The 12,586-nt window shown below is 42.1% G+C and overlaps 1 protein-coding gene across 1 annotated transcript in view; it reads left to right on the top strand.

The window, feature by feature from the left end:
* The first annotated feature begins 494 nt into the window (after positions 1–494).
* Positions 495–12,586, top strand: part of LOC126153150 (protein decapentaplegic-like) — a 68,648-nt gene continuing 56,556 nt past the window's right edge. Inside the window, exon 1 of the mRNA XM_049916050.1 lies at positions 495–753. Within this exon, the coding sequence (XP_049772007.1) occupies positions 495–753 (259 nt within the window). The remainder of the gene's footprint in view (positions 754–12,586) is intronic.

Below are 12,586 nucleotides of genomic sequence, written 5' to 3'. Positions count from 1 at the left end.
CAGGCTTGTCTGCTACCATCAAGCATGCAACTAGAAATAGATTTGTTCATTCACCCTTTCATACAGAAGGGGGATGACAGTATCTTATCATATACATTATATAAAAGAAAGCGGATGTAGGTTCCGTATGAAACTGTGTGACATGAATTACATATAAACTGTGTTTTAAAGTGTAGTAGTGCGACAGATCGTTCTTGTTTATGTGTAACAGTAACACGTTCCACTGCTCAGTCTCCTCCCAGATAGTCAGAAACACCACAGTAAATTTAGAAGTGGAATGTATGCCGTAAATGACAACAGATTTAAGAAATTAACATGGAAGGAATCCAACAGAGACCTTGCAAAGTTTCGTTCACGTCGCACAATTTCTTCTTGCCTGTTGCGACTTTTTTCCGTCAGTGTATTTACTAGCGTTCCTGGTGCGCAAAGAGAATCTGAAGTTGTTCGGAAGACTTGCGGTAACGACAGCTGGACCTACTGCTGTTGCAGTGTCGATGTGGCGACGCTGGGTGCTGGTGTTTCCCGCAGCGGCCGTGTCGCTGGCGTGCAGCTGCTGGTGGGTGTGGCGCACTGCGGCGGAGGGCAGGCAAAGGGAGACGGACAGGGGATGGTCGCCAACAGCGGCCAGAGGGCGGCCCGCGCTCCCCGCCGTGCCGCAGCCCATGCTGGAGCTGTACCACAGCCACCTCAGGCACCGGCCGCACCCGCCCCCGCCGGCGGAGCTCATCCGTGGACTCAGGCCCACGATGCAAGGTTCGTCTGCCTAGCGCACAGTTGACAAAAACTCGTGTAGTCCTAAAAAAAAATCCAGTTGATAGTATTTGGTACTTATGGATTTTACTGAGTTTTTGGGATTTTTTCGTATTGACCATTAAATAATTCAATTTAAATTCATATGATTAATTTATTCAAATCACTAACCCCTGTGTGTATTGGAGCGGGGACCTGGAAACGACGAAGAGGCTTCGTTCCGCCGTAGCCCCCAGTGGTCCAAAACCCCACTACAGGCACAGCAGTCCACCCACCCCACCGCCGCCCCACACCGAACCCAGGGTTATTGTGCGGTTCGGCCCCCAGTGGACACCCCCCCCCCCCTCCCCCTGGGAAAGTCTCGCGCCAGACGAGTGTAGCCCCAATGTTTGCGTGGTAGTGTAATTATGGTGTATGTGTACGTGGAGACAGTGTTTACGCAGCAATCGCCTACATAGTATAACTGAGGCGAAATAAGGGGAACCAGCCCGCATTCACCGAGGCAGATGAAAAGCCGCCTTCTACATCTACATGAATACTCTGCAAATCACATTTAAGTGCCTGGCAGAGGGTTCATCGAACCACTTTCACGATTCTCTATTATTCCAATCTCGTATAGCGCACAGAAAGAACGAAAACCTACATCTTTTCGTACGAGCTCTGATTTCTCTTATTTTATCTTTGTGATCGTTCCTCCCTATGTAAGTCGGTGTCAACAAAATATTTTCGCATTCGGAGGAGAAAGTTGATGATTGGAATTTCGTGAGAAGATTCTGTCGCAACGAAAAACGCCTTTCTTTTAATGATGTCCTTCCCAAATTCTGTATCATTTCAGTGACGCTCTCTCCCATATTTCGCGATAATACAAAACGTGCTGTCTTTCTTTGAACTTTTTCGATGTACTCAGTCAGTCCTGTCTGGTAAGGATCCCACACCGCCCAGCAGCATTCTAAAAGAGGACAGACAAGCGTAGTCCTTAGTAGGTCTGTTACATTTTCTAAGTGTCCTGCCAATGAAACGCAGTCTTTGGTTAGCCTTCCCCACAACATTTTATGTGTTCCTTCCAATTTAAATTGTTCAAAATTTTAATACCTAGGTATTTAGTTGAATTTACGGCTTTTAGATTAGACCTTCAAAACCATCCAGTCTCGCCGACACACCGGACCTCGACACAAATCCGAATCTGTGCTGGGGACCGGCACGTCTTCCCGTTCGAGAAGCAGCGCGGTAGACTGCGCGGCTAACCAGGCGGGCACATACTAACCCGTACTTACAACTAATTTATTAGTGCCTCATTTCTTGTCCTGCCGGCACTGCATCCGTTACGAGTATCTACTGCTCCACCTATGAATTTGTTTGATCAAAATTAAAAAATTCTTTAGGAAGGAAAAGACCCGAGAAATTAGTGGGAGCAGTTCAGTATGCTTTCGAATAGAAGGTACTTTTTTCTGGAAGAGTAAATATTAAATGAATTTTATCCATAGTGGATGCTGTCGAACTCCGTGACTGTTCCTTTATCGGGTGTAGAAAAATATCCGCTACCACTCACAATAAAAGGTTATTCATTTGTCACACGACCGGTTTCGGGCTTGCGCCCATCGTCAGGTATTTGTACACTCATTTACGTGTTTATACTGTTGGAGATCACTGTATAAATACAAAAAATTATTTTCTGGTGACTACACAGATACAAGTGGGACAATTGCAAGTGGTAAGGCAGAATTTGACGAAAATATATCTGTGCTTACATAAGATGAAGCACCATTATTACAGGTATGCTGTGGTGACAGTTTTGCCACTTTGTTACACACTTATTGTCATTTTCACGTGCATATTTCAGTTTTACCAAGTATAGCTTCATATTTCACTATAATTCACTATAATTTAACAACAATTTAATTTAATAAATATATAACGTTATGATTAATTATCTCAGCTTAAATATTAATCTTAGTGGACAAACAACTGCACGTCCTCTCGAACACTATCTGAATAGCACTGCCTTTGCTGAGAGGTGTGCTTTCTTAACAGATGCCGTACTCCGTTTCAGTGCGAGTACGCAGTGCTACATAACACACTTTAAAGAAAATTTTTGCAACAATAAAGAGTGCTTATAAGCTTTCATAAACGTGAAGGCTGGACACACAGTCTCTACTAGCACAAGCTTTAGAACTTACTCTTACAGGAAAATGTCAGGTAGAAAGTATTTAAACATCACAAGCAGACATTTAAGAAAAAGGGAAATAATACAGGGAGAGTAGGAAGGACAATTAACTTTCACGTTATAAGCTAACTGATCTCCGGAGGCCATATGTCTTACAAACTGTGATTTTATTGTAATTAAAGATTTACAACAACTAATCAAAATATTCTTCAATTCAAATCAGTATTCACATTAATCACGAGCGGGTACAGTAAGCCCCGTAAACATTACGCTGACAGAGGCCACCCCTCTGCAAGGTAACACTGGAAAAATCTTGAAACAGCAGTTAGTCTAAAGCAGAAATAAGATACCATTTACACTCTTGCACACTACAAAAATTTTACGGAACAACAGTTACTTAAATGAAGTTAACGCTCATGCTAACTGTATGGCTTTTATTTTATTTTTTTATTTTACCAGCTGATTCAAAAATTTAAAAAAACGGGAACTACCTTGGCTAGTATTTATTTCAGTTAACTAATTTATTAAAATAATAAAAGTCCAAAAGGGACGGCTGCTCTACTAAATATGAACACAAAGTAAAATTTCGCTTAAAACCTTAAGTACCGAATAACAGATTTGAAATTTCATAGCTGAACATAACGGTGTTTTTGCTTTAAGGCAGTTTACAAGGACGAAGACAACGCCTCCTAAAAAAATGCACTAAAATTACAAAACTTAGTTCTCACTACACAACCAACCAGCGCTACAGACGCCATTTACAGTGAGTAGTAAACAGGCATAACTTATTCGTTACCGTGAGATTACAAGAACGAATTCTCACCACAAAATCCAATTATGTAAGAACTCCTTCGTTTCGGTTACCACAAAGTTCTCTGTAGAAATTTTAAACAGAGGATCAGCACCTTCTTCCGTGCCGCAGCCAACTTGTGGTTCTGACAGCACAGAACAACACTTTACCAAGCCGCATCACTCCGGTTGCAATCTAGTGATTACTTAGACGCTCCTCCCAAGCACTGATGCACACTTCGAGCCAAGGCACAACTCTGCTTTACTGCTCCGGAGCACACTTCAGCAAGTCCATACGATTTCACCGGCATAATTCTTATGTCGTGGGGTATATCCGGAGCTCTTCCTGACAATCAACGAACCAACTTCAGACGCATTTCCCACAACCTCACACATGCGCCCCGGAAGCCAGCTGCCACGAGACGGTTTCTTCTACCGCTCTTGAAGGCTTCTCGCAGCCCCTCGCGCCACCTAGCGGAGAAGAACAGGCGCGGCAGCGATACCTTCTCTGAAAGCGACAGAGATCGTCTCATCCCGTACTAATGTCCACTAATAGATGTCCAGACTCTTTCGATTAGATAGCGTTTATACCTGCAGTATGCAACGTCCTGTGCTAGAGACCTACCCAGTTTGGGAATATTTTAGGGTCTTGGTACAAAATTTTATTTCGAATTTTTGTCTCGTTTTTCAATCATGCTTTCAGCACATGATCTTTCCGGCCTATCTTCCAGGTGAAACTGAGGACTCAAGACAGGCTGTTATGTCTTGTAATCAGCTGACAAAACCAGCCCACACGCCACCATTGTGAGCCAATAGGGAGCATGCAAGACGCGGATTAGTGACACCTCTCTTTGGTCCCGCTCTTCATGAGCGGCCACCGGCTGATCCAGACTTGAACTGTCGTCTCTCACTTCCTATTGCTCTGCCCGCTATGATTACCTAGACTGGCAGGTGGCCTGACAGCCCTTAATCCTTATGCACTGAGAGTTTGATGGTATAAGAATACAGTTTGTTCCACTCTTTCACTTCAGACTCCCTCCAGATGCCCACCTCCTTTTCCTCACTGTTCAGATACCACTTCCACAGCCCAATAAAAGGCGAAAAGTCTTCTGACAACATTTTTTTCATTCTGTTCCTGGCCGTTAGGTAGTTTTGCAATTGCGAATCTCGTTGTAATCCATGACAACACTTGGATTTTCCAGGATGGTATTCTTCTACTTTACTTCTTGAAACGTATGTTCGTGGAACATACTGAGGACCATGACGTTTCTCTCCTTACGCCGTTATGTTCAAAAATGGTTCAAATAGCTCTGAGCTTTATGGGACTTAAGGTCATCAGTCCCCTAGAAACTACTCAAACCTAACTAACCTAAGGACATCACACACATCCATGCCCGAGGCAGGATTCGAACCTGCGACCGTAGCGGTTGCGCGGTTCCAGACTGAAGAGCCTAGAACCGCTCGGCCACAACGGCCGGCCGCCGTTATGTACTCGTCCTTCTTCATTTCGTCATCCTTTCTGTTTCGCTACGCTGTATCGACACCATCTTACTTGTTAGTTTGACAACAACATCTGGGCTACTGTTACTGAGCAAATACTGTAATCCTTTCCGAGCAAATCATGTGCAGACTGCAATATAATTCAGAAAGTCACTTTATCTTCAGTGTAAGGACTGTCATATATTCCGACTCACCAGTTTCCAAAGAAAAACGTAATAACTGGCCGAGAACAGATCATCTTGACTGGTAAGAGGCACCATCTAACGGAAGGAACATTAACTAATGGCAATATAACACTGAAACTCGTTATTCCCATTAGCTACAAGTCACAGAATGTTACGGACAGATATATCCCTTGAACTGCAACGATATCTAACGGTTACTGCTGGCGTACTTGCTCTTCTGAACAGCATCCCCTATGAGCAAACCAGTTACGTCTTTACCCGTGGTTACTGGTACTTTAGGAACCTGGGCAATCCACGACTCTGTTTAAAAACAACAGCTCGATGGAGACGTAGGCTCGAGCTGCAAATAGTAACCTGTAGTTGTGATCCTGCAGTCAAATAGTCTATGCATTTGCTACATTCACGAGTTAATAAGATACACAGAAGTTCGCCGCCCAGAATCGAACACTTCCACAGTCGAGTAATACTCATTATCACAGGCAGGTTTGCCTGCTACAAGAACGAACGTAAGTGTCCAGAGTCGCTCCCTTGAGCTCTTCACTCGATAAGTCCTAGTCTCCACTTGACTCCTGTAATGCTTTCCCTTTGGCTGAAGGCCATCCCCACCAAAAATATATCGTTCTTAAGTTCTAACGACATGATTTGACTCAACGTGGCCACTTTCCAGACTCAAGTATAACAACAATATTTAAATAAAGAAATGTTACAAACATTTGTTTCCACTCAGACCATTCACAATAAATATACATAAATTTCTTCATAAATAAATAAGCCAGTATTCTCGCGCAAGTGCTCTCACGATAAATGGCCGCCTATTATCGTTAAACATGGTTTAAACAACTATTTAGGCTTGCTTCTCAGAAGTGTTTTTCGATACTCCTTTACAAAGATGGTGGTGTCAGCCAACACATGCGGTTGGCCACTTAGAAAATTACATTGATTTATTATAAATTGTAATTAAAATTTAAATAATGTTACTGGCAAAACAGTAAACTGTTCATTAAATAAATGCAAACGTATGACAAAATATGAGATATTCATGTTGTATTCATTGGCTGTGAAGTTGCGGAGGATACGATGTTACTACAAACATTTGCATAGTGAACAGATAAGAAATTAAGAAATAAAACAGATACAGATATGTAGCTTTAGATATGATAGCTATAGTGCAGTGCTATCATCTGAGATACCACTTGCTGAAATCGCATGAAGCGTTTAAAAGTTGTTAACTCAGAGATTTCTTGAGAAAAAGTTTATTCGCTATGAAATATTAACTTGTGTAGTCTTGAAGATACTGAAATATTATTGTGTTATTGTCTGCTCCTCACTGTTCTAAGATCGCAGAAGTATTCAGATTTGCTTTAATGCTTGATTGTGAATTTGTTACGGATTCTTGAAGAGCTGTAGAGGTCATATTTCGCCTGTTCTTACACTGACACTTCTTAGAGCATTATCTCCCACACAGAGGCTATGTGAGCAACAGCTCTTCAAATTCCGAACTGTGGGATTTACCCATATCCGGCTGTCGAAGCTGGTCGTCTTTGTACCTAGATTCCCTAAACCGCTCACCTAGCCTGACCCGCTTAGGCGCGCTCTGAGCCCTGGGCCCACTAGCGTTCAGCCACACAATAATTTCGTCTTACCTTGTACCAATACTGGGCGGCCGAGTAGCTTGCCTCCTTACGCGTAACGTTACAGAACCCACTGAGAATGAGCAGCTTGTGGACGGATATAAACGTCTTTCTCACACATGGAATTGCGTATCAACTCGAAAAAAAAAGAAACTGCGATCATGATGCTTACCGACGGTATTTGTTTTTCGCCACATATTCAACTTTTCAATGTGTCACATTTTTTTCTCAACGACGGATGGCTTGATGGAGACCTTTGTTGTAGAAATCTGTATCGTTGTCTATCGCGAAATGTTCCACTTCAAAAGTCATCTAGTCATTCTGAAAGTAACAGCTATGTAATGGTTCTTTCATCCAAGGGAAGATGTCACTCTGTGTCCTGTCAGCCGAATACGGGAGTGAGGCAAAATTTCGTAGGAAAAAACAGCAAAATGTGTGGCTGTATTCTATGCAGAAACAGCTGTGGCGTTGTCCTGTGAGTAAAATCACCGCATTGGACACTTCGCCCCGATACTTCATCTTGACAGCCTTCCATTACCTTATCAGGAGATTTTTCAGTAGTAAATTTCTGTAACTGTTCCTTAGCACAATCTGTTAGCAGTAAACCATGTTGGGTATTGACACGTTGCTTCAATTACACTCCCTTTGTTTAAACAACACTAGTTAACAGTTCTCGCATTAATATAGGCTCTTCAATGTCTCGATAGTTAAAGACATTTACATACCATCAATTACTTGTTGTTGTGGTCTTCAGTCCAGAGACTGGTTTGATGCAGCTCTCCATGCTACCCCATCCTGTGCAAGCTTTTTCATCTCCCAGTACCTACTGCAACCTACACCCTTATGAATCTGTTTAGTGTATTCATCTCTTGGTCTCCCTCTACGATTTTTACCCTCCACGCTGCCCTCCAATACTAAATTGGTGATCCCTTGATGCCTCAGAATATGCCCTACCAACCGATCCCTTCTTCTAGTCAAGTTGTGCCACAAATTGCTCTTCTCTCCAATGCTGTTCAATACCTCCTCATTAGTTATGTGATCTACCCATCTAATCTTCAGCATTCTTCTGTAGCACCACATTTCGAAAGCTTCTATTCTCTTCTTGTCCAATCTATTTATCGTCCAAGTTTCACTTCCATACATGACTACACTCCATACAAATACTTTCAGAAACGACTTCCTGACAATCTATACTCGATGTTAACAAATTTCTCTTCTTCAGAAACGCTTTCCTTGCCATTGCCAATCTACATTTTATATCCTCTTTACTTCGACCATCATCAGTTATTTTGCTTCCCAAATAACAAAACTCATTTACTACTTTAAGCGTCTCATTTCCTAATCTAATTCTCTCAGCATCACCCGATTTAATTAGACTACATTCCATTATCCTCGTTTTGCTTTTGTTGATGTTCATCTTATATCGTTCTTTCAAGACACTGTCCATTCCGTTCAGCTGCTCTTCCAGGTCCTTTGCTGTCTCTGACAGAATTACAGTCATCGGCGAACCTCAAAGTTTTTAGTTCTTATCCATGGATTTTAATTCCTACTCCAAATTTTTCTTTTGTTTCCTTTACCGCTTGCTCAATATACAGATTGAATAACATCGGGGATAGACTACAACCCTGTACAAATCCCAAAAGTGCCAAAATTCAAGTATTTTCGTAATAGAATCTGACATCAAAATCCAGAGATACAAACTGTTACTAAGACAACTTAAATAACCTTCTTCAGGGACCATCTCTAATTATTCGTTTCGCTGCTAACAAATGCTTAGTATTATCTTTATGTAATCACTTCATTCTTTTACTAAATCTTTTAGAAATACTTTGACCAACTAGCATTTAATTAATCGCAATATTTCAGTGGCGACCTCTTACGAAATTGCTTTACTGTCTTGAGCCTTTGGTTTTAATTATTCTCAATTCAGTTGTCTAGAACTTATTGCTGACTAGAGCGTGCTTGGGCTACTTGCTAAATGTCACAACTGTTTGAAGTGTTTTCTGTTCTACAGTTAATTACTGAAGGTTCGTCGTGGGTGAATGGTAACTCCGGAACTAAAATTAATTTTTAACTAATGAAGGTTTCGTTTTCTTAATTTATAAATGTAAATGCTTTACAATGACTAAACGTCGATTGTGAATGAGTGCCTACAAAAACTAATAGCCCCACACTAAGCGAGATGAACAATAGAAAAAATCTGGAAATAAATCCTAGATGCCATCACAACTTCCGATTCCCAAAATATCATCCTCCTCAGGTATTGGCCTGTCGAGTGCCCAGATGATGATCCTAAATGAAATTGTTAGCCATCACTTTTACTGCAGAAATAATAGCAGTAGTTAAAATCTCCACTCTGAAATTATTCGACTAGGGAATGTGGTCTCAATGGTTAAGTCTCTAACAATAATTACGGGCAAAATACGCTGTCTATAATAATTCACCTCCGATTCGTGTGTTTCTGTGCTTGATTCACTGATCAAGAAAAGTTTCTGGAATAATGCTCGATAAGCTATTACATACGCAATGTTGCTACCTACTCTATACTCTCTATGCTCTATACTCAAGAAATTACACTCACGGCAGACCCTCAACTAACTTAGAGTGTGAGACAGATGTAGGGCGCTACTATTACTTCTTAACAATTAAAATAGGGAATCTCGTGGTCGTCGGTCGCTCTTCTAGAAGCCCTCTCGCGCAGGATGGTCTCTTGAGCGCTCAAGCTCTGCTGTTGGGCAACAATGCGTGGATGATCTTTGCCGTTTCTGTACGAATACTTGCTTGGATGGAGGCAGTATCAACATAAACTTCAGTTACAATGAAAGTATTGCCGCGAGGGATAGCCGCGCGGTCTGAGGCATCTTCTCACGGTCCCCGCTGCTCCCCCCGTCGGAGGTTCGAGTCCTCCCTCGGGGATGGGTATGTGTGTCGTCCTTAGCGTAAGTTTAAGTTAGATTAAATGGTATGTAAGCTTAGGGAGCGATGACCTCAGCAGATTGGTCCCATAACACGTTACCACAAATTTCCAAATTTACAATGAAAGGATAAGTACAACATCCTTTTCCTTGATTTACCTTACTTCTTTGTCTGCTATTACAATAATTGAAACGATAAAATTAAATCGCGACGACACGAAAACAGATTCAATAATTTTGATCCGCCACAACGCGACGTATATGTTCTAAACATGGTAGTACGTTGTCGCTGATCGGGAAGCTTTATCCCTTTCCGGAATCTATGGGATCATGCCAACTGATCTGACGTGGTGGAGGAGGACTTGTCTCCAGTCCGTTGCAGTGTGCTCCCTGCCTTTCTGCTTGCTGCGCGTACTTGGAGTAGCCGTTTATAGTGTGAGTAAATACACTGTCCGATCAAAAATATACTAGCACGTATTACTGGACATTAATATAGGGTGTGTTCGCCTTCACGACGCTGTGAACTCCGCTTGGGACACTTTCAGTGTGACTTCCGAATGTCTGTGGAGGAAATGAAGCCCATTCTTCCTCAAGAGCCAAACCAAGAGAAGATAGTCGTGTTGGACACTCGGGTCTGGTGCGAGATCAACGTTCTGACTCATCCCAAAGGTGTTGCATTCGGTTCAGGTCAGGACTCTGGAGAGGCAAGTTATTTTCAGTAATGTTACTGTCCATCAACAATTGGTTTACCGTTCCAGCTTTATGACAGAGTGGATTATCATGCTGATGCAATATTCGTCTCCGAACTGTCCTACTGTACGTGGTACACAATGCTGTAAAATGTTTTTATCCTTCCGCGTATAGCTTTTTCACTAACGTAATAAGTAAGATCACACCCTAACTACGGAAAACGTAACTCACACTGTAACACAGTCCCATGTACTCCAGTGTCGGCGGTACGTATGATCGCTTATCAGTGACTACGGAAATGTGCCGCTTATGAGGAGCTGCTCTACCAGTCTATTCCATTCTTCTTAGATCCATAAGCACACACACACACACACACACACACACACACTGGTAGCTGGACTGCTGGTAGTTCTTTCGAAATCGGGAGCGATTCCTTTCACTAATTTCGTGCTATCTTTTACAACCGGCCTCTGCTATGCTCGATGCTCCATGTATGTCATTACATGACGTCTGCAAGGTCTCGGCTTAACTGATTGTTACTTCCGAGTAACGTCATCAACAGTTGACGACGGTTTGTCTTATGTCCCTCATGCATCTGTTACTTAAGACATCCAATCACTAGTCTATGATCGAAATAACTGAGGTACTCTGACCGGTTCATTTTGCTTTTGCCGCTTCTGTACTGACAACACAACACACCCTGTCTCCTTTTTATGCTGGCGGGCCTACATCTCGTAACATCTAGTAGTCAGTTCGGCTTTACATATGTGTGTTCTGATACTTTTGATCAGGTAATGTAGTCTTATCCTCTGGACCGCTAGCAACAGTATTTGGGTTCCTTTTATTGCTGGCTTTCTCTTGTCTAGTAGTAACTTCATTTTTCAATTGTTTCAGTATAGCTTGTTCGTGTACACATGTGATTCTGGATTCCAATGCTGTACCGAACGACTGTTCCAAGTAACATACGGAGAACGTTAGTAAAATCATCAAAAATAAACGTCGGTAGAAGATCCCGAGACAAAATCCAACAGACAATACGTCAGACTTGTGATCATCAACTACCACTTTCTTAAACCAGTAGTTAAGAAATGTATTCCTAGTTCCACATTGAGAAGAGTTTCTCTGAAAATCGATTTTAAATTCTACGTATGTTTAACCTTATGTTTGCAATGTAACATTTCTTAACTTAATATTTATATTAACCGTAACCTTCAGTTGCAACGATCAGAGTGCAGATGTATTCACATTGCATGTGCGCTGCCGGCTAGTTCGCTGGAAGAGTTGCTATGCTATGAAATCAGTACATACTGTTGCATGCAGCAGCGTAACGTTTAATCGACTTTACTAGCTTTCTACTCCATTTTTTAAAGGCACTGTACGATGATGACTTGGTCATAACACGAAAAAGTCGCAGTACTATTTATGCGACCCTAGAATGAGAAGTGGTACGAAATAATGTTTCTCTCACCGACATGTTTTTGTACGTAAATACCATCATATTTCCCAGATTTGACAATTATAAGTGGTGAATGGATGAGAGTTCAGATTTGTCTGTTATCGGTCTTGTATCTTCACTCGTATGCTGTCAACAAACCCCGAAATGCCGCTGATATGTCAGGGTGAACAGGGCGCGCTCTCCCGAACCAACGACATACATATAAAACACAGCTACTAAAATAGCTACAAATTCTAATTCCAGAACACTCACTCAGACAGTAACACACGCACCTTCAGGATGTGGTTCTCTAGTAGTCCTACCCTGTGCCAATCCTGATCTGAGACTTCAATCAGTGAACACTACTTCTCAGTGTAGACACTGCTGTGGCGGTGTCGTGTTTTTTCGATGCGTTGCGCCTTCTTCTTCGGACAGGTGAAGTGCAATGAATTGAGTGCGTCTGTAACTGTAACTCGGACTGCCTCTCGCTGGAACCAAGCCGCTTAAGCCATGGAGCACGGCTTACA

Source organism: Schistocerca cancellata, chromosome 2 (genome assembly GCF_023864275.1).
Source record: "Schistocerca cancellata isolate TAMUIC-IGC-003103 chromosome 2, iqSchCanc2.1, whole genome shotgun sequence".
Classification (NCBI taxonomy): Eukaryota; Metazoa; Arthropoda; class Insecta; order Orthoptera; family Acrididae; genus Schistocerca; species Schistocerca cancellata.
The sequence above is the reverse complement of the archived record's forward strand: the minus strand, read 5'-3'. Positions and strand labels throughout refer to the sequence as shown.